Consider the following 23,210-nt stretch of genomic DNA (forward strand, 5'->3'; position numbering starts at 1 on the left):
GCCCGAGATAGAAATGGAAAGGTCTAGGAAGGGGAGGGAGGAGTCTGAGACGGTCGGGGTGGAAGGTGTTGGTAAAGTGGATGAACTGGTCAACCTCCTCGTGGGAGCACGAGGCAGCGCCGATACAGTCATCGATGTAGCGGAGGAAAAGGTGAGGGATGGTGCCAGTGTAGCTGCAGAAGATGGACTGTTCCACATATCCGACAAAGAGGCAGGCATAGCTGGGGCACATGCGGGTGCCCATGGCTACTCCTTTGGTTTGGAGGAAGTGGGAGGATTGGAAAGAGAAGTTGTTCAGGGTGAGGACTAGTTCAGTCAGTCGAAGGAGGGTGTCAGAGGAACCCTTCCACTGACACCCTCCTTCGACTGACTGAACCCTTCCACTGACACCCTCCTTCGACTGACTGAACCCTTCCACTGACATCCTCCTTCGACTGACTGAACCCTTCCACTGACACCCTCCTTCGACTGACTGAACCCTTCCACTGACCGAAACGTCGATTCTCCTGTTCCTTGGATGCTGTCTGACCTGCTGCGCTTTTCCAGCAACATATTTTCAGCTCTGATCTCCAGCATCTGCAGTCCACACTTTCTCCTACTCGTACAAATTACTAAGCTGTCCTCTTATGATGTATCTATCTGATATCTTCATAGTGAGTAATGTTTAAGGCAGCCTTCAATACTAACCCACTCTCACCCTGCACCCTTATTCAACATTTCGCATGACCAACTACAGAGCCAAGGAGAACTGGTCAGGCAGCACCTGAGGACCAGGAGAGTTGACGTTTCAAGCATAAGCTCTTCAGCAGGAATGCTTTACCAGCACCACACTTTTTGATTTCTATTCGGAGAGTTTTGGGCTAGTAAGCACTAAGTTACTGTTGTCCAAGCTTCAGAGAGCCGTTATAATTAATACACAAAAGGAGCGTCCATATCATCAGTTAAGCGTGGGTTTAAATTCCAGAGTTGGAAAATCTGCGATTAATCCTCACTGCCTGTACCCAGTACACTTAAAGCAGTGTACAATACAAAGTGCTCTCAAACTTTTCAACTGCTTGACAAAGACCTTAGAAAAGAACAAAGAAGGTGCTGGGTGAAGAGGTGTCTGTGAATACGTGTGGGTGCTCTCTGTATTCTTGTGTTTCATTCAAGATGTCAATACCATCTAAATTTTGGAGCAAATTCCACTCAGGTATGCAGCAAGTTTTACTTTAGCTTGCTTTTAACAAAACTGGTGGATCAGGCAAGTTTCTTGATCTATAATTTGGAACATTTGATCAGCATTTGACATTGTGAGAGTATGATTTTCCCCAAAGTATCTTTGGAAGAATAGTCATCAGGAAACATGGTGACTTGGCTTTGTATTAAAATATGATGTTTGAAATGTTTTCATTTCAATGTTCAGGACCCATCTAAGAAAAGTAACAAATGTGTGCAATTAAATTTCTGATATTTTGGAAATGGCAACAAAAGAAAAGGAAAGCAGAGTTGAATTCTTTTGCAAAAGGAAAATCAGTTCTGATGTAGGTCACTGAGCTAATACATTAACTCTGTTTCTCTCTCCACAAATGCTGCCAGACTTGCTGAGTTTTAAGCATTTTTTTTTAATCTTTAAATGATTTTCCTCTGTTTGTTTCTCAGCCTGTAATGTTGCATCAAATAAAGGTTGGGAAGAAGTTTTTGTTTTATTTCTTTGGTTAGCCCATACTGAATCCCTTTTGAAATAATAATTCTTCATTGTGAATCTGAATGGCCAACATTAATAGTTATCATCTTTCAAGTCCCAGTTCATTTCCTTTTGGAATTTATTTGGATGTCCAATGGAAATCTAGACCTTTCAAATTTGAATGGAATGTGATATAAGGAGTCATTCAACTCTGTTCCACCAATTTAAATATCTGGAGGAAGGTTTTTTTTTAACCAGTGTGCTGCAAAGCTTCAGACTTCAGCTCGTATGTAAAAGGTTAAAGGGAAACAATTTGTCTGTGTCCCAGTGATGAATTCTCTGAACCTTCAGGGAAACAATGGGTGGAGTTTCGTGCTCAGCTGTGTTCTCCTCATGTCATTACATCCATAATCCCCCACCCCCTACATACATATTAGGAGTACATTAGCTCACCCCACTTTGTGGGCGGCACGGTGGCACAGTGGTTAGCACTGCTGCCTCACAGCTCCAGAGATCCGGGTTCAATTCCCGCCTCAGGCGACCCTCTGTGGAGTTTGCACGTTCTCCCTGTGTCTGCGTGGGTTTCCTCCGGGTGCTCCGGTTTCCTCCCACAGTCCAAAAATGTGCAGGTTAGGTGAATTGGCCAAGTTAAATTGCCCGTAGTGTTAGGTGAGGGGGTAAATGTAGGGGAATAGGTCTGGTTGGGTTGCGCTTCGGCGGGTCTGTGTGGACTTGTTGGGCCGAAGGGCCTGTTTCCACACTAAGTAATCTAATCTAATCACTTTGGCACCCTTATCCCACAGCCATTTAATGGGTCATCGGGGCCATTCAGATTGTTACAAATGTGAGACATTTGTAACAATCCAAGAGCTGCTAGCCAGTAAAAGTTAGGCTAGTGTTTGGAGTGTTGGCCAATGCTTGGACTGTGTCCAGAGCTCAAAAGTGACTGTCACCAAAACTAGATACAGAGGTACAAAGGCAGAGAGGTATCACTGAAGGCATATACGGCAGACATTGTTGAAGAGGATAGAGATGTTGCTGTAAACAGGCCAAGGTTGAGGTGAATGCTGCAGAGGTAGGGAAATAGAGGGCAAATGGGAGGTTAGTGAAGAGCAAACTTATTATCTGATAGGCACAGGATGCCTGTAAAGGATGTACTTACCTGGCACCTTGCTCACCACCAGCCTGACCAGTGAGCACCACAGGAATTGCAGCAGTGGCAGGAAGCAGCCCTTGAGTGACTGTTAAATGGCTGATGAGTGAGCAGGCCATCTGATGCCTGTCCCCACTATGTATGAAATTGCACTGGGGGCAAATGGGCACAGGGAAAGATTCCACAGTTTATGCTTCCCTGGCCACTTGCCATCCAGTCTCTCAAGGAAGCATATGCCCACCTTCAAGAGTGCAATGAGAAGGGGAGTAATACTCAGAAAACTGAAGCACTTATCATTGTGCATGCCTGCATCTATGTGTGGAGATGACTTGTATTTTCAACTGCAGAATGCTTCTTGTTCATCACAGCTTACTGAGGCTCTCCAAACAATTATTTAGCCTTGTATGGTGATCTGTGAAGTTTTGATCAAGTATGTATGTGATCCTGAAAGATGTCATCATTGCATCTCTTTACTTGTTCTGGTCTTATTGATAGGCATATAGATTTGATTAAATGTTGTTTCTTCTGGGAGTTAATATTTATCAAGACAATGCTGTAACCAGACTGTAACCTATTGAGTATGTATGCCAGGGCACAGGGTTGAAAATGAATATTTGATTGCTAATTGTTCTTGGTGCACAATCATTTGAGAGAAGGAAAAAGCAGTCTGCTTTAATAGAATTGAACATAACTGTTAAAAAGTTGCACTTGGATGCCTTAAGAATTCAGCATTTTTACAAAAAATGTTGCTAATTGAAAATTGGAGCCCACTCTTCATATGAACATGACATTGAAAAGTTTCTGGGCCAATTGCCGTTTTCATCCTTTGTTTTATTTGTTGCACTTTCAGAACTGTGTTCATTTTCAAGCAAATAAATTATTTATTAGGACAAATTTAACACCCATAGCCTTTTAACGCTTATCGATCTACTGCAATCAGTCTGTTTTTTTTGCTCAGTGAAAGCTTTCATCAAGTGTGAGATTAACATAGATATGGGAAGATCTGAAAATTTACAAAGATATGAAAGGTATCCATTGTGAAAAAAACAAGCTTTTCATTCAAAATTATTATAGGTGCCTTGCCAATGTGTTTGTTTGGAAACAGTATTTTTTGACTCGGACCTTAGTTTGAGCACTTCTAATGCTTCATTATCCGGTAGTTTTCTCCCGCTATCCATGCTTCTTTGGAAAAAGAGTTCCATTAGTCTGAAGTGGTACAATGCAGTTGGTGAAACAGATACTTGTCTTTTAGGGGTTTGAATTTTACTCAGAATGGTAGTTTCCGAGGCTGTTTACTTTTATTCAAAATGTTGAAAGGGTTAGTTATGTGGTAGTCAAATTGAATATTTGCTGTATCATATTGCAGCTGTAACTGACTGAAACATGTGTCGTGTTTTCCCATTTTCATTTGGAGTTTTATTGAGTGAGGTTCATGCTTCCATGTCTCAATAACTTTGCTGATGCAGTCTCCAGCTCTTCACTTTGTTAATGGTGCAGCTGGGCTCTTTGATGCCCTTATTAGGGAATCATGCAGCCACAGAGGTGGTAGTGTTTGCCACAGCCAGGACCTTCCAGCATATGGCATCATATTTAAAACCTGCAAGCCAGAAAATACCCCTCACCCTGTGGTCCTTTATCAGTACGGCTGGAGGACAGGGTGGTGGAGAAAATGGCCAACTGCTTTATTGTGAACTCTATACCACCAGGTCAAATCAGCCTGGCCTCAAACAACAGTCCAGGTCAGTGCTACTTCCTGGCTGAAGCGGGATGCCGATTAGGTCAGGAAGAAATTCATTGGATCTGTGCCGTGCGATGTTATATCCACCATCTTTTTGCTGCCTCATACCACTCATCCTAGTTTTGCCAGTGTACACATGATCCACCAAGGAAAACTACATGTCTCTACATTGCATGCATCGTGGCTACTCAAAAGTTGTCATCTCCTCATCCTCCTAAACTGCTAATCCTCCCAGGTACCTGTGCTTCCTACTCACTAACTCGGGACTCCTCACCACCTCTGAAGATTATGCATTGCCACTAACTGCTCTTCCATTATGTTCAGTCCTTTCCTTTTATCATTGCAGGAGAAACTGGCCCATCATCTAGACTTGCGTCCCTATGCCACCCTGACTGACCTACCGGTAATTTGTGAATAAGTTATACTCAACTACTGGCATGGTGGTTCAGTGATTAACACTGCTGCCTCACAGCGCCAGGGACCCGGGTTCGAATCCAGCCTCAGGCGACTGTCTTCACATTCTCTGTGTGTCTGCATGAGTTTTATCCGGTTGCTCCGGTTTCCTCCCACAATCCCAGATGTGCAGGTTAGGTGAATTGGTCATGCTAAATTGCCCATAGTGTTAGGTGCGCTAGTCAGGGGTAAATATAGGGTAGGGAAATGGGTCTGGGTAGGTTAATCTTTGGAGGGTCAGCGTGACTTGTTGGGCCAAAATAGCCAGTTTCCATACCGTAGGGAATCAAATCTAATCTAATCTTACTTGCAATGCAAGCCACAGGTTCTTGGGACCCTGTGACTGACCATTGAAAACACGTTACACTAAAAAACAATTTAACCCACACAAATGCCAGCAACTTGTAATTCACTGCTGAAGTCAGTGAGAGTGTCACTAAGAAACCAGTGTGAAGTATATGAAGGCTGGCAGTACCCAACTAAGAGCACAGCAATTGAGTGCTAAGAAAGCAGTCTACAGGCCATGACGTGTATCCTATGTAGAAACTTGACATGAAGTGTCTCTGCAGTCAGGTGCCGTACAAGTGTCCCTGTGCTCCAAGTACTGGAGTCTTGGAGTCATAGAGATGTACAGCACAGAAACAGACCCTTTGTTCCAACTCGTCCATGCCAACCAGATATCCCAACCCAATCTAGTCCCACCTGCCACCACCCAGCTCATATCCCTACAAACCCTTCCTATTCATATACCCATCCAGATGCCTTTTAAATGTGGAAATTGTACTAGCCTTTACGACTTTCTCTGGCAGCTCATTCCATACACGGATCACCCTCTGCGTGAAGAAGTTGCCCCTTAGGTCTCTTTTATATCTTTCCCCTCTCACCCTAAACCTATGCCCTCTAGTTCTGGACTCCCCAGGGAAAAGACCTTGCCTATTTACCGTATCCATGCCCTCATGGTTTTGAAAAACTCTATAAGGTCACCCTTCAGCGTCCGATGCTCCAGTGAAAACAGCCCTATCCTATTCGACCTTTCCCTATAGCTCAAATCCTCCAACTCTGGCAACATCCTTGTAAATCTTTTCTGAACCCTTTCAAGTTTCACAACATCTTTCCGATAGGAAGGAGACCAGAATTGCATGCAATATTCCAAAAGTGACCTAACCAATGTCCTGTACCGAAGGGCTGAGGTGAATTTTCACTGATTTGCGGGAAAGGAGAGGATAGTGAGAAGTGACAAATTTCTCGAAACCGAGATCTGTTCTTATTCATTTTTCCATGTTACACAACTTCCTTGTCATACTCATGCCATACCATGGAGGGCAAAAATTAACAGCTGATATTAACAGCTGCTATAGATCTAATGTAATTTCCTTTGTCGTCCGACACATCATGATGGGAATGAAGTTTTGTCCCTTTCACTCAATGCTGAAATGGAGAATTACCAATAGACTGTAGAGAGGGAGAACATGCACAGTAATTCTATTTTTTTTTACTTGTATTGTGGCACTATGCCATGCTATTATGCACATCTCTGCCACCTGTAATCCTGGATAGCAAATACAGGTATCCTTGCTTAATGTGGATGCTTTTTAATGCTGTCAATCTTACTAAAATTTCTGCATTTCCTTGGGTAAGCCTCAGTACATTATCTTGAAACATACGTTTAAATGTTAATCTGTGCAGAGTGGTACAAAACGTTTTGAGTGAGCTGTGACATTTTCATACATTATGAATTATAACTTCTCCAACTTCTCACAAGAGTGTCATTTCAGCAAAAAAGATCGGTTCCATAGAATTCATTATCTCTTTTTTGAAACTTATCTTTTTTTTTTCCATATATTTATATATAGTTGTCTCGAACTGATAGATGTAGTTTTGATCTGAGCCATCTTTAACCCAGCAAAATGAAGCACTTCACAAAAGTAATGGGCTTTGAAAAGTGTTGAAAGAAAAAGTTAGTCAGTGTTTCTCCAAGGTGACCTTTCCTTTTTTTTTCTCCAATGCTCAATATTTTTGCTCTATTTTAATTTCACACTGTTCATTAATGTGTATCAATTCATTGGGAATCAATGTGAACAATTCTGTTCTATTTGTGTTTTTTCTCTTTGCTTGTTTCAGCTATCGATTTTACGATGGCTCCGTTAATGTGGAATGGCAAGGGTAAGAGCTGGTATCTTCTTGAAGAGGGTTGAAATGACAGTCATCAGTATTTAAATAATTCCATTGATTTGTGATTACCAATTATATTGGTTCTCCATGAGCTTGCAGGGAACCTATTTAAAGAGATTGATGATAGCTCTAGCACTATTAACAAAAGCCTTAAGCATCTGCTCAGCAAGTCACCTTGCAGTCTCCTAGCCAACTCTGAATCAAATTATTGAGTCATTGCAATGCAAAAGCAGACCAGTTGGCCCATACTGTCTGTCTGTGAGCAATCCAGTCAATCCCATTTCCCTACTCCGTCCATGTCATTTATTTTCATCAGGAACCGATCCAATTTCGTTTGAAATCATTGATTGCCAGCTGCACTTTTCTCATGTATACACATTGAGTTGCAGGTTATTGTCACTCACTGCCCAAAGAAAAACTTTTAAGACCCACTCTTTGTATCACTTGTCCATAGTCCTTAGTTCTTTGTCTCTGATAAGTCACCTAATCAGACAATCTTCTTTCCAACCTTGTGCAGTATGATTTTGTGGTGAAATTCCTTTAACCCTGGAACTGATCTGGTAGGTCTCCTCTGCATCACCTTAAAGAACCTCAATAGGCTTCCTAAAGTGTGGCACCCAGAGATTATGGCCCAACCAGAACTTTACAAGAGTTGAGCATATCTTGTGTGTATTTGCAGTCAATGCTATGATTTATCCCATGCGAATTCACAGGTGTTTTGCTAACAATCTTCATAATATGTTCTGCCATCTTGAAGGATCACTTCACATGAGCCCCCCAGTCTCCATATTTTTTTAGATTCCCTACCATATGGAAACAGGCCATTTCGCCCAACAAGTCCACACTAACCTTCCAAAGAGTAACCCCCTGATCCATTCCCCTACTGTGTATGTACCCCTGACTAATGCACCTAAAACTATGGGTAATTTAGCACGGTCAACTCACCTGACCTGCACATCTTTGGATTGTGGGAGGAAACCGGAGCACCCGGAGGAAACCCACGCAGGCGTGGGGAGAATGTGCAAACTCCATACAGACAATCGCTCAAGGGATGAATCGAACCCAAATCCCTGCTGCTGTGAGGCAGCAGTGCTAACCACTGAGCCACCATGCCGCCTGGTGTGCACATTCTTTCAAACTCTGCTATTAAGTATACTGTGTCTTTCCCTATACCTCCTGCCATCATGCAACAGCTGTATGAAGTTCTATCTTCCACTTATCGATACTTTGTCTATCTCCTTCTGCCCATCACTCTATGCCCTGTTACAATTAATTACTGCCATCCTCACTGTTTGCCCCTCCACAGTTTGATGGTATTCACATTCCTGAGATTCAAGTATTTTTAATAAATAATGCAGTGTTCCTCGCATTGACTTTTTGGTGAACACCACTGACTTCCACCTTCCAGTCTGAAAAACAACCATTTTCTGTCATTTCAGCAAGCTTTGTATCCATATTGATATACAGCTTCCTACTGAGCCCCAATCTTGTTAACCAGCTGTACAGTATTATGTCAAACACTCTTTAAATGTAATATGGGCAGTGTCTATTGCATTCCCTTCATCAACATTCTCTGCTATTACTGGGTAATAAATCAGTTAGTGAAGCCACATCTGCCCCTTAGAAATCCATGCTGCATCTCCTTAACTAACTTAACTTTCCCAACTGATGACTTGTTCTTACCCTGATTATTATTTCCAAAAGCTTACCCACCATTGATGTTAAACTAACTGACGTGTACTCTTCTGGAATTTCCTTGCATCTTCTCTTGAACCACAGTACCAGGGTATCACTTTTTATCTCACTTCAGTCCTCTGGCACTTGCTCCGTAACTGCTCTTCCTCCCACCTTCCCCACCCCTCCCCATCACCACCGCAAGGACACCCCCTCCATTCCCCACTGCACAGTCTCAAGACGCTATATAAAACCAGTTCATATCTGGTTACACTCACAAAAATTTGATATTAAAATTCTTTATGAAATGGCTTACCACTCAAGGTATTCCCAAATGTGGAATTGAGCAGCTACTGTCAATCCTCCTGTCAAACCAGCAATTATCAGGCACACCAGCCTGAAAATCCTTGGCAGAATCACCACTTGCATGTCCTGAGTGTGCTGGCATTGTTGACTTGTCTTCAATGGAAAAAAAAATTCCTTCCTTCATATGAAGCTTTAAATTCTATAATGAATTGATCAATAAGTCTGGAACATTTCAAGATGTTTTCTGATGAGGAATGCATCATTACGCAGTGCCAGGGAAAGCTGAGGATTTGCAATATTGACGTGAACCTGACTAATACGAGTGTAATAGACTGAGAGTGTTTCTTCACTATTGAACGCTTTATTAATCTATGTACCTTTATCTACACACTGTGCCATGGTAGTGCTTTAGCTTCTACTAGCTGATTGGCTGAATGACATTGAAATTTAGAGATAAACAGGAATACATATTATGTCCAACTATTATCCCATAAAAGTATTGAAAAATGACAATTCTTCCAAGTCACCAAACAAAGAAGGGGTTTAATCTTTCTTCCTTGTAACAGTAATTGATATGTTCAAAATAATTGGTGCATAAACGATGTCATTCCAACCCTAGTTCAGAGTTTAGAGTTAATGCGCTGTTCATTTTGTCAATTTAGCAGAGCTTCTTTTGTTCTGATGCAAATGTTCTTTCTTCCTCACAGCTAGAGTACACAACTGCTGGTGCTGTTTGATCCTTACTCCTTTTCACCCCTTTCAAGTAGTTGAAAGGCATTACTACTCAGCATCAACTGATGTCCCTTTTCTTAAACTTCTTGAAGTTTTAACTCTGAAGAACCAATCTAAAAATGCCCAATCTTTTGCATACACTGGCTTAAAACCATGAGATGGCTGATAAAATCAATAATTTGAAAAACAGGAATACTGTTTGCTGATTACTTCTTTATATTTTAGTCGAACTATCGCAAAGTTGATGCAGAAATGCATGTGTCATGCCTAAAGTGATTTTACTGCATGTTGCAATTTTGTTGTTACAAGCCCAGCATACAACTGTTGTGAGGATACAACTGGGGAAAAGATGCTGAAAGTTATGCAATTAATTCAACACTTCAGTTGCTTGAAAACTATCTCCAGAGTGGCACTGTTGTGTTAAATCAACAAGCTGCCTGCAACCAATAGTTCAATTTTAGAAAGGCAAAAAACTGTATTCATGCCCCTTGGTGCTTTTCATCGTTCAAGTGGTCACAATACCAAATTTATCACTGACTTTGCTTAAACCCTGATTGGTAACAGGGACTTGGATTAGACATACCCAGAGTAAGGTTTTAAAATTGCAATCACTGTGAAGCAAATACTTTTAAATTTGATCATCAAAGATCCATAAAAAATTGTTTTCATACCATCTCAAAACCAGTAAAGTCTGTAATTAAGAAAGGTTGGTTCTTCTGATTTTTATCCCCAAATTGCGTTACATGTATTTGCAGTAGCCCTGTCAATTATCTTGTCACACATATCAAATTCCCCTGTAATTTACAAAAAAAAGAAAGTATATTTCAAGCTTCTGAAATTTGATTTATTTCAAGGGAATCATAAAGTATTGCTCAACCAGAAAATTGTCAATCACATTTGACTGTTTAATGTGTGGCTTGTTGAAGATGACAGAGTTGTAAAGCTTTGAAAATGCTTTATTCTGTCTCTTTTTTGGCATGTTACGTGTTTATCATTGGCTCCACCTATCACTTTGTCATTCAGTGATGGTTGTTTCTCCGTACTTAATCATCTTAAGAGTTGATCTTTGCAACCATTCGAAATCTATTAACTCTTTTCCCACTTTTGGCTAATGCTACAGACCGCTTAAATGTACCAGTGCATTTGCTGTTTATAAAACACTTTGAATACCAGCTCGACACTGTGCTGATGTGGAATGAGTCATTTGATTTACTAGAGAAGCCAACTTCATAAATCTGATTTTGTTCAGTCTGCTTTAATGAATTTTGGGGCTGAGCATGAAATAAAACTTTAAAATGAATATAATTTTTTTTCAAAACAAAAATAAATCCATGAATTTACCAGTTAAAACCACTTTACCGATTGTATCAACAAATCATCTGGGGTTTGTACACCCACAATAGGAAGTTACAGAATTTTGATTCAGTGACATTGAAGACATGGTGATAGGTTTTTGAGTAGCTTGGAGGAAAACTTGCTCCTTTCCATCTGCTCCCCTTTCCCTTGTAGTTGCTCAAGGTCACAAATTTTGAGAGTGCTGTCTAAGAACGCTGAGTGAGTTGTTACAATATACAGAAGACAGAATGTGAATTATTCACCCCAGAGTTCCCAGCCTCTGACCTGGCCTAGTGGCCATAGTATTTATATTGCTGATCTCGCTCAGTTTCAGGTCAATGGAAACTTATAGGATGCTGATTATGGAGGATTTGGCAATTGACAGGCATTGAATGTCAGGGAAGATGGTTCAGATGACCACTGCCTGACATTTGTGTGGTGCAAATGCTATTTGCAACTTATATTGTCCAGGCTTTGCTGCCTAATGTACGCAGACTGCTTCAATATCTGAGGAATTGTGAATGGTGTTGATAATTCTGTACTTAAGAAACATTATAAAACATAACAGGACATGAGCTGTGCAGGGAGATGTTTGGTCAAAACTTGGTTAAAAAGGTAGCATTTAAGGTGCATCTAATTGGAGAAAAGTGAACTGGAGAGGTTTAGGGAACAAATCCTAGAGGTTAGGACCAAGGCAACTGAAGGGATAGGCAGCAACGATGGAGTGATGAAAAACTAAGATCTCCAAGTGACAGAAATTAGTGGAAAACAGATAGCCTAGAGAGGTTTGGGGCTGCAGGAAATTGGAGAGAATGGGAGAGATGCGAGAGTGGAGTTTGTAGTCGGAAATGGAGACATAGGCTTCTGTCCTGCTAAAATGAAGGGGAATTTCTTCTCATTCAGTGTAGGTTACTGAACGAGCAGCTTGTTCATTTAGAAACAGTGACGGCTCAAGAGTAGTGGTAAAAGGGTGTTGTCAACATACCTATGGAATTTGGGGTTGTGTTTGGGAATAATGTTGTTAAGGGGTAGCACGCAGATGAGAATTTGGAGAGCATCAAGGATAAATTCTTTGGGGATATCAGAGGTGCGGGAACAAGAAGAGAAGCAATTGATGTACTTGAATTTTGAAACAACATTTGATAAATGTCACATCAAAGGTGTATTGGCCTTGACAAATGCAGGTTTCCAGAGATCTGGTAGGGAGGTGAATTTAGTTGGGATGCTCTTCGGATGGTCAGTGTGGACTTGATGGGCTGAATGGCCTACTTCTGCACTGTAAAAAATCTATGTTTCAATTAAGTCATGTCTAATTATCTACCTCAGTACCATTTTCTCACACAATCTCCATATTTCTTAATGTTGTTAATCCAGATGTCCATCAATACCATCTGTGTGAAGAAATTCCTCTTCAGCTCAGTGCTAATTATCCTGAGATTACATCCCTGGTTTTAGACTCACCAGTCTGGAAAACATCTTACCTATCTTATCCTCCTTGAGATGCCCATTAAAAAACTTTGTACGTTTCAGTGAGATTGCCTCTCATTTGTTGATACAATGGAGAATACAGACCCGGTTTCCTCAAAGTATCCTCATAAAACAATTCTGCCATCCCAGAGATTATTCTGGTGAACCTCGATTGTACTCTTTCAATAACATGTCTCTCCCTCCAATTATAAGGAGACCACAATTGAACACCAACTGAAATCTTATCACGATTGCAAACAACTGCAGCAAGACTACTTAACTCACATATTCAAATCTGCTTACAATGAAGATGAACATTTAATTCTTTTTTATTGTTTGTTGCATCTGCATGCTAACACGTAGTGACTCATGAACAACACACACACTCCCAACATCTCACCATTTAAGAAATATTCTGCTGATCAGTTTCCTTTTCTAGCAAAGTGAATAACTTCAACCTATTGCCATATTTTCACCTATTCGCTTAGAGTGTATCATCCTTGCAGCAGTTTATGTTTCCACCTAGTTTAGTGTCATCAACATAGTTGGAAAGATGATTTTGGTCACACTATAAAATAATTAATATAGCTTGTGAACAGCTTGGAGCTAGCACTGACCCTTGCAGTAGCTGATGATGTTCCCATGGATCTGCTGCCTTTGCACTTCTAGGTGGCAGACATTGCAGATTTATATAACCCTGTAAAAGGGCCTTTGTGAGTTTTTTTTACTACTTTGTTGTTTATTAGTGACTGATTCATATACCTTCTTTATGGAGAGCCTGTCATTGCTGCTGATGACATGTTGAAGAAAGTTTACCAACATGTTTGAGAATTGTAATGCATAGGAGCAGTTCATTTTGATCGAAACTGACTTAGTGGTGAATGAAGTCTAAGTTGCAACTAACAAAATAACAAAACATTGGTGGCATGTAAGCACAATACATTGCATTTGTTATCCTCGAACTCTCCTGTAGAATAGTGTAAAGTAGTTGGAGATAACTCAGTCTGACAGACCCCAAAGTAAACACTTCCCATGGTCTTAGTTATATTCTGTAACAGACAATAATGTATTTGGCCTTGTATTATGGGTAGATTTTAAGGATTCCCACAATTCGCATGGTAAGTGGATATTTATCACCCCTGCCAATGGAGAGCATCCTGCCTAATGTCAACTCAAAAACTAGTACTTCATTTGTTGTCTGGAACAAGTTTGAAACCCAGGATCTTCCATTAAGGCCACACTTAAGCAGAGTCCTTAACTGGCAGTAAATATATGGTGAAAATACCAAAGCTGATAGAGAAAGATTGAATGAGTTAGTTGACTGGCAGGAGATTATTAAATCCTGTTTCTTGAAATACTTCAAAACTCCTCAGATTCATAATCCATTTTCCAGCCTGCCCACAGCCCTTTTCCTTTGGGGTGGCTAAAGGAAGACTCAGCAGTCATGCTGCTGATTGTAATCATTACTAATAAATAATCTAATCGTGAAGAGGAGCTGCTTCCTGGTAGTGTGTGCCAATTTGCTTGGGTGGTGTGGAGCGGTTGGAAAGAATTTTGTTCTGTTTATTCAACTTCCTTTTTTATTATTTGCAGCTGGGACCATTATTTTCTAATGTTGGTGTTTTTGTCTTTGTATCCATGCATTCTTTAGCTATGAGGATAACAGGCCCTTCATCAAGTAAGAATGGTCTGAATGGCTTACAAACATCATGTTGTGTGGCCTTTTGAGATGTACTGAAACTTGGCCCCCTCTGTAATATTTTCCTTCATTGTAGCTTTTGTTATTTGCATAGAGACGGAAGAGCAAACTGTGTAGAGAACCAGTACATTTATTTACATATTCACATTTGCTGAGCTGCTTAGCAACCCAGGATTGATTCCTTTAAGTTGCCTTCCAACATATTCATATATCTGTTGCTCTTGTAAGAAGTGGACTATTAAGGATGCTCTGCAAACCTATTTTATAAATGCAGTAAATCAGAGAAACCCATCCAAATCCCTTTAAGGATCCCTTGGGTTAATGCCGACCTTTCAACAGGGCTAGAAGGGATCAGCAGTTTGGATTTTACCTTCTCATTTCAACATATCTCTATATACACCTGAATACGGTTACATTACAAAACTACTAAAGCCTGCTGAGCTGCTTGCATTTACTGCTGTGAATGATGCTAAGCAGCAAAGTATTTAAATTCTTTGTTAAAATCTTGTGGTGTTTTTACATACAGCTCAGAAATGTATTTTGTTCTGCTTATCATGTTGCAAAATTGAATCACACTGAAGAAGATGCATTTAAGGTAAATATGTACATTTCTGAGCAGTAATCAAGTATGAAAAATTGAAAGTTTACAAATTCAATTGCAATTTTTGCAATCTATATTGAGACAGTAGAAGCAATGATGTTCTCAAGCATGAGATCAGTTCTCTCAAAATGTGCAGCTTGTGGAAGAAGTATCAGTGTTCCAGAGAATGCTGACTGGATGAATAATTCAGTTTGTTCTTCTGATGAAGAGCCTTCTCCTTTGTTGTCTTTCACATTTCATGCAGGAATGAACTTTACTCTACATTGCTGTGACATTTTTTAATTTCACTGCTGACCATAGATCAATTTCCAGGTTTTTTTTCTTTTTTTCCACTTCATTCCCCTTTTAGATTTCTTTTGACTTGTTTTTAAACTGCCCTGTGTTTCTGGGGAGAGTGTTGGGTGGTGTCACTGTGTAAAGGAAGAGAGATGTGTTCCATAAAGATGGTTTTATGATTGACAAACTCTGACCTAAATTCATGAAACCATGTTTGAATGATGAGCCTTATTACCTGAAAGCTACATCTAAAAAGTGATTCATGTACTATTAATGATTATTAAGTTTACTGTGATTCCTGGATTTATTTGCTGCCATTTTGTTTCACACCAGTAGCTTGCAAAGCTAAATATGTTAAAGTATCACTTCTTTGTTCAAGTCTTGTACCATTGTGTAAGGAAAAATTAATTTGTTCTGGATCAAAAAATACATATTGATTTATTGCAACTCATGATTAAATGTTCCACATACAATTAAGCATTAACTGTGGGGGAAAAATGTCATAGATTTCAGACTTTAAATTTTTTTTATAGAATTGAAACTCATAATAAAATAATCAAAATTCGTGAAAGTAGGCATTTCTTAGAAAGGAAAGTGTGCAATCATGTTGAATGACATTTTTTTTCCATTCTTTGCAGATCATGGGTCATAGGGGCCATAGCTCTCCTTTGCCTCCTTGGACTAACTTGGGCTTTTGGACTTATGTTCATTAATGAAAGCACTGTTATCATGGCATATCTCTTCACCATTTTCAACTCACTGCAGGGAATGTTTATATTCATTTTCCACTGTGTCCTCCAGAAGAAGGTTAGTTTTGTGTGTCAAAGAAACATATTCCTAAGTCTTGTGTTTTGGGGCAGGGGAACAAAAGATTTGCTGACACCTCGTGATCTTCATTATAGTGATTCTAATGTGTTACAATATACCACAAGTCAGTCACTTTATTGTTCAACAGGGAGACCGGGGAAGAATTGTCAGAGTTCATTAATTTATCTACAACCCATTAGCCTTTATTCTTCTTTAACTACCCTTAAATTGTCTTTTCAGATATAAGTGCTTATTATTCGAACTCTGACCTCTTGAAATCAGGAAATAGTAATTGCAGAGTAATCAATTTTCTATTAATGATTTAATGTGTATGTGTCAGCATGAAGATTGTCTGTTCCGAAGTATTTTGTAATCTTAATGAGATCATTACGATGTGAAGTTGCTGTCGCAGAAGATTGGTTTCTATACAGAGGTGTTATAAGGAGGTGGAAGTTGTAAATGAAAGATCACACTGAGGTTAGAAGATTCTTCACACACCAAAAGAATTTACAACTCTAGGACATGTTGTCATTTTGCATTTTTGATCTATCCTCCATATGATCAACTGAAATCTTTGGTTGGTTTGAAATACCACTACATTAAAATCAACAGATAGGACATGCCAACAATAATTCTTGTACTTACTTCAGAGATGGCTTTGGAACCCCTCGCAAAGTGTGACAATAAATGGAATATGCAGAGTTTCCATTCGATAAGCACTTGTCAAAACATGCCTGGAATTTGATGGACACTGCACCAGTTTTACAGTTAAACCCTCGTTTTAACTCAAACACTTCAGCATAAGCTGAAACAAAAAAGGTCTCCTGTTTCAGCATCTGTGTTATCGATTATAATTGATTATTAACTTGAATATGGTCAGTGGAGCCTTAAGATAGCCAAATTTAAAATAATTTAAGCTGAGAATTTGTTCAGGTAATCGCTGGAGCTGAAGAACTATCAATCAATAATTTTAAATTGACTGCTGGTTACGGGTCCTATGTACCAAGGACAGATCAATTGACTGAATTTGAACTGATTTAAATTGAATTTAAAGTAATTGTAGCAGCACTATGAGAAACAGATCTGAGCATAGTTTCAATTAACACTTAGTCACTGCAGATGCAGGTAATTAACAATGGATTAATGTTATCAGGGGTACCTGTATGCCATTTTGGCATATTGTGATAAATGCTCCTAAACAGACTTGCTGGGCAGAAACTCTCTGTCGCATCCTTGGAGTGAGTACTCAGTTTTAGGGGCTTAGATTGCTTTGTGCAAATGAAATTTAGAATCAGCATAAAAGATTGTCCCATTTTCCACAATTATTTGCTCTATTTCCTTTCCTTCTGCCCAGATCATAGTATTACTTGAGTTGAAATCATATAACATAAACTCCGAAATCCTTTCCTCAGCTGAAACGAGGGCACCACAGATGATTCATGGGTAACAGATATGTAATAGCACACTTTCTATCAGTGTTAAGCTTCCCATCATTTAACTTTCCACCTAGTACTTGTCACTCCTAATTCAGTACTGATAATTGGGAGGTAATGATTTCTTTATTAATGAGAACACATTGCCTTTCTCGACTTTGAGTAATTTACCTGTTTGCAAAAAAAATCACCAGTTTCTATCAAAACCTGTGAAGATTTTTACCTGTTTAAACAAATTCAGGTTCAAATCCTGTTGCCTCACTCAATAAAATAAAATGCACTTACAGACAGGGATCATGGGATGATCCCCCTGCTCTCCACCCCCACTCCCCGCCATACCCAACAAAAAAGCACAAACATTTCTCCTCCACATAGTCCACTCTTGAGCCAGGTTGTATTGTGATTAGGGAAATCCAATATTATCATAACAATTCTATTTGCATAACACTCTATAACATAGCAAAATATCCCAAGGCATTTCACATGGTCACTATGTGATCGGGTATGAGACTGACTCATATTGGGCCAGTTAGCCAAATGCTTGATCAATGAACTATGATTTTAGAAAGGAGGAAAACACAATAAGAGAGGGTTTGTGCTTGGAGCAATTGGATGAAATTCCAATGGTAGGGACTGAGGAACTGAAGGCACAGACACCAATGGTGAAATGGTTGTAACTGGGAATTGGCAAGAGGCCAGAATTATTGCAGCAGAGGTATCTCAAAAGGTTCAACTTGGAAAAGAATACAGAGTTGTGAGGGTGAGGAATTAGATCATTTTTTATCTTTATTCTCTATAAAAACAAGCCACTTATGTTTTAATATTTGAAAACTCTCCACAGGTTCTTACGTGCTAAATCATCTAGCGTACCATAAGTCACAGCCTGATCAATAATTTGATAATTTTGCATGGTAATAAAGGTACTACAGTTTATTACTTGAAAGGTTAGCAGATGTAACCATCTTGTCTGCCTCAATTGATTTCATTTCAAGTCAGCAGCACATCCTTGGCTGTGTACCACATTATTCATAGTGTAAATACAAAGGCATCAGATGAAATGTAATCAAATAGGGAAGTATTAACGAGAATGTGTTTCAAATAGGAGCTAGGTGTTACTCTTCCCATACATACGTGAAAACTAATCATGCATTTGTCCCTACATGCAGTCTGAAAATGTTCTGTAAATGCTAGCAAATTGCTCATTCTGGCAGTCATTCTTCAATGAGAGTCTATTCAACATACTGTGGGTTAGATGTCTAACCCAGTCAATGGAACGTCTCTCCCTACATCAGCCTGTTATTTATAATGCAATGTCCTAGATTGGACAGTTGTATTTCTTGAACTGCAGGAGTTATGCAGTAATAATCACAATTCTCGTCATTCCCCATATTCTTCTAAACATAGAACTGTCTTGGAAATTGTTGAAGCATATGAATTGGTTTTCCCTTGTTCTCTTTATCATGAAGACACTAACTCAAGTGAGGATATGGTTTCATGGTCAGTGTTTTATGCAAATGGTAATATTTCATTTGTAAATATGAAATATAACAGGTTTCAGCACCCACCCCCATGTATGACATCTCCCAATCCATAAAATCAAGAAAAGTGCTCACAGCGATCAGGTCTGGAAAGTCTTTTAGTGTCCATCAAGCCAGTGGCTCTAAAATGGGCTGCATATTTTTGACCGGCAGGAGTCGCCCTGGGAGGGAACCGCCTTTAAGGATCTAATGCATTAAGGTATTAGGAGACAAGCACACACTGCTGTGTCACTAGCCTAATTTAGCATATTAGTACTTGTACAGCTCAATATTCACATTTTGCATGTTATGTGCTTTATTTATGCCTCAGTATGGTTCCTGTGTGATGCTATTAATTTAACACTTTAAATTGCTCTCACCAAAATAGTGGACTTTTAAATTGCATTACTTTACTCTTATGTTATATAAAACTGAAAATACTTGTTTGCTTAAACATAGCCCATGGACCAACATGAAATGCAGTTATTTAGCTGGATGTTTTACACAATTCAGGTGAACACAAAACTGAGATTTCTTGTATTAATAAACATTACTGAGTTCCTGATGACCAAACTCATGAGTTAATAACATCTCAATGTAAACAAACTGAATTTGGTTTCAAACTTGAATTCAGGAAGTTTCAGCAGTCAGGCAGCACTTAAGTTAGTTTTGTACAAGTTTGGACCCAATTTTTACCCCTAACAAAGTTAAATATTTTTCATTTGAGTGACAGACTTAAAAACCAAAATGCAGCAAGTGTAAGCTAAAGAATGAGATATAAGCAATGCTTTGCCTCCTGTGGGTTTGTATGTTTGTAGTCAAACGTTATTAGTTGAACTAAACAAAGAGCAGGAAAGCCATTCTTGTAAGGATTAAGCTTCCTATCTGACAGATGAGATCAGTTTGTAATGAAGAGAGGATTTTCCATTGGTAAATTTCATTGTAATGTTTTGTTCCAAAATGACCTGATTTCATTTCTCAGTCCTCTTCCCCTTTGATTTTTCAAATAATTAAGTCAAGTTTTAAAATTCAAGCTGGTCATGAAGATTCCATATTCCAATAATGCTCAGTGTGAAAATATGTTCAAAGTGCACAGTCTGCTTTAAGGCTATTAACAATAGTACAGCTGTCATAATCTGCAGTTGTTGATCTGAGTAAAAGAGAAGTTGATAGACATTGTGCAATTGCCTTCTGTTCTGTTAGGCTAGGAGAGGAAAGGATTAACATTTTCAGCCTGAGTGCGCATGTGTGAGAGTGTGAGAAAATGTGCACGTGGACTTCTGGTTGTTAAAGGATTTGAGCTGCTCTGTAATTTCATCGAGCCATCTGCTTACCACCATCTCTGGTTTATGAAGTATGTTGTTCCTGTTTGCAGATGACTGCATGGTTTATGCATTACAGAAAACTCATGATCATATTAATTCATTACAACATGATCTTCTGGAATTGCAAAAGTCTTAGGACCGGTGGGAGATGGGAGATGTTATGTCAATAAACACCATAAGCAGGTTCCACCAACATATAGCTTTAACTTCTATAATCAGATTTGCCAACAGATAGAATGGCACAGTGACTCAGTGGTTAGCACAGCTGTCTCACAGTGCCAAGGACCTGGGTTTGATTCCACCTTTGGGTGTCCTTGGGGAACTTGCATATTCTCCCCATATCTGCACGGGTTTCCTCCCACAGCCTAAAGACGTGCAGGTTAGGTGGATTGATCATGCTAAATTTCCCATCATGTGCAGGTTAGGTGGGGGGGGGTTAGCCAAGGTAAATGCAGGGTTACTAGGATAGGGGGTGGAACTAGGTGGGACACTCCTCAGTTGGTTGGTATGGACTTGATGGGCTGAATGACCTACTTTCACACTGTACAGATTCAATGATTTTAGATATGCAGCAGTACTTGAGGGTTCCTCTTAACAAAACTTTCATGGGGAATTACACATACAGTAGATAACATCCATAGCTAACAGGATTCTTGGATTTCTATGGAAGAATGTTTAGTATTGCAACATTAATATCAGCTTGCCAAAGATTTATTGTCCAATCTTGAAATATGCAAACTGTATATGGACTTTTTAAGTGGTGAAAGATATGAATAAAGTTGAAGAAATCCCAAGGCATTTTGCCTACTCTGCACAGGTTCCTTGGTACGGTAATCATCAGTGTTGACCAAAGCTATGGAATGGGAACCACTACAGCAAAGAAATGGAAGAGAAAAATGCCTATCAACGACTATAAAATACAGAATGGACTAGTGGAAATTGACAGGAAAAAATACCTGGTGCCCTCTAGCAAGGCAAAACATGAAATTGTTATTGACACAAACTACAAAGACCATTTCTTTCCAAAACAGTGTGTCATTAATCTTTCTTCCCATTGACAAGCGTGCAGTGAAACTAGCTGCGAAAGGAAGTTGTCATTTCTCTATCATTTGAATTTTTCATGACCCACCTTTAAAATATTTTTATATTAAGGTTTTCATTATCAAGACTACCATCTCAGCATTTAATGCCTGGTTAGTGAACAGTACCCATCCAAATGTGAGTGGGATACTGATATTAGTCTAATACTGACACAACTGAATCAGAAACAAAGCAATTCCTTTATCAAGGTCTAAACAACAATAATGTATTTTACTCCAACAGATGGAGAAACCTAAATAGGATGGTAATGGAAGAAGTGACTTCAGTACACTAATTAATTCTCATCCCAAAAGAGAAAATGCTGGAAAATCTCAGCAGGTCTGGCAGCATCTGTAAGGAGAGAAAGGAACTGACATTTTGAGTCTAACTGACCCTTTGTCAAAGCTAAAAAAAAAAGGGAGAAATAGGAAGGTATTTATACTAGGCTCTTTATTGCTACCTTTGCTTCTGGAGCCATGACTCACTTTCTCTCAGCCTCGTATAAATACCTCCCTGTTTCTCCCCTTTTTTTAGCTTTGACAAAGGGTCAGTTAGACTCGAAACATCGCTCTTTTCTCTCCTTACAGATGCTGCCAGACCTGCTGAGATTTTCCAGCATTTTCTCTTTTGGTTTCAGATTCCAGCATCTGCAGTAATTTGCTTTTAATTAATTTTCATCTATTGTTGACCGATTCAAGAAATACTTAATACTTTATTTTAAAATCCTGAATTTTTGGTTGGATTCATTTACTTTTGGCAGAAAGGTGGTGGTGGGTTTTGCATAGACCTAATGTATTATAATAATAAATGGTGACATTGATGAATTTATGCTCCAGAAATTTACCATTTTAGCATTGGTTTGCAACATGCATAATGGCCTAGAATTATTGGTAATCATTTGAAAACATCACATTCATACTACAGCTGTCTGTAAGCATCATTGTATTTCCAAATTGTGAAGCCTAATGATTGTTGACAGCCTTTGCTGACAAGAACACCCAACTAATGTGAAGCACTAAACTTAGAAACCATTAACTGGGAGTAATCACCAGTCTATAATCTTGGAATTCTGATAATCATGAATTGGAACAGCAAAAATCTTTCAATTAGACTGTTGTCTCCAAACAGCCAAGCATCAATCTAAATATAAAAGGTCAGGCTGTGCAAATGACACTGGAGAGAAATCCAACTGAACTCAGCATGTGATATCCACACATTTTATCATACAGCATCTACTAACCAATGGGAACTGCACAGTGATGAAGAAATATAATGAAGGTTCTGTGTTATCTCTGCAGCAAGTTATGCCTTAGACACAGAGTTCCAATAATCAATCGAAATCGCTTATAATCATCTGTGATCCTTTTTGATTTAATGTTTTGATTTTTCTGAGGCTTGACCCAGCAGCAACTATTCCCTTTTTTGATCTTCATCAAAAATAAAGTGCTGGTTAAATTTACAACAAGTAGGAATGTCTAATAATTCAATGAAAACCATTGATGCGTGAAATAGCTTTCCAAGATTTGGTGCGCTATTTGAGCCGTACCACTACCATTTTTTTTAATCAATGTTATTATTTTTAACCACCTAGGTGAGAAAAGAATATGGCAAATGCTTTCGTGCCCACTGCTGCAGTAAAAGAAGCACAGAAAGCTCCCTCGGTTCAGCAAAAACGTCTGGTGCTCGAACTCCTGGGCGATATTCTACAGGCTCTCAAGTAAGTGAATGATTTATAAAATGGAAATTCACCTCATCCAAAGTTTATTTACTTGCAGT

At 39.2% G+C, this 23,210-nt stretch overlaps 1 protein-coding gene across 22 annotated transcripts in view; it reads left to right on the forward strand.

Moving 5' to 3' along the window:
- Positions 1–23,210, forward strand: part of adgrl3.1 (adhesion G protein-coupled receptor L3.1) — a 682,401-nt gene that overhangs the window by 614,861 nt on the left and 44,330 nt on the right. For 13 of the 22 annotated variants that reach the window (XM_043717822.1, XM_043717936.1, XM_043717949.1 and 10 more), the window contains 3 exons: positions 7,132–7,173; positions 15,911–16,079; positions 23,026–23,151. In XM_043717822.1, coding sequence (XP_043573757.1) covers positions 7,132–7,173; positions 15,911–16,079; positions 23,026–23,151 — 337 coding nt within the window. The remainder of the gene's footprint in view (positions 1–7,131; positions 7,174–15,910; positions 16,080–23,025; positions 23,152–23,210) is intronic. The other 9 variants (XM_043717941.1, XM_043717957.1, XM_043717882.1 and 6 more) reach the window with 1 other exon arrangement.

The sequence above is a fragment of the Chiloscyllium plagiosum genome, chromosome 2 (genome assembly GCF_004010195.1).
Source record: "Chiloscyllium plagiosum isolate BGI_BamShark_2017 chromosome 2, ASM401019v2, whole genome shotgun sequence".
Classification (NCBI taxonomy): domain Eukaryota; kingdom Metazoa; phylum Chordata; class Chondrichthyes; order Orectolobiformes; family Hemiscylliidae; genus Chiloscyllium; species Chiloscyllium plagiosum.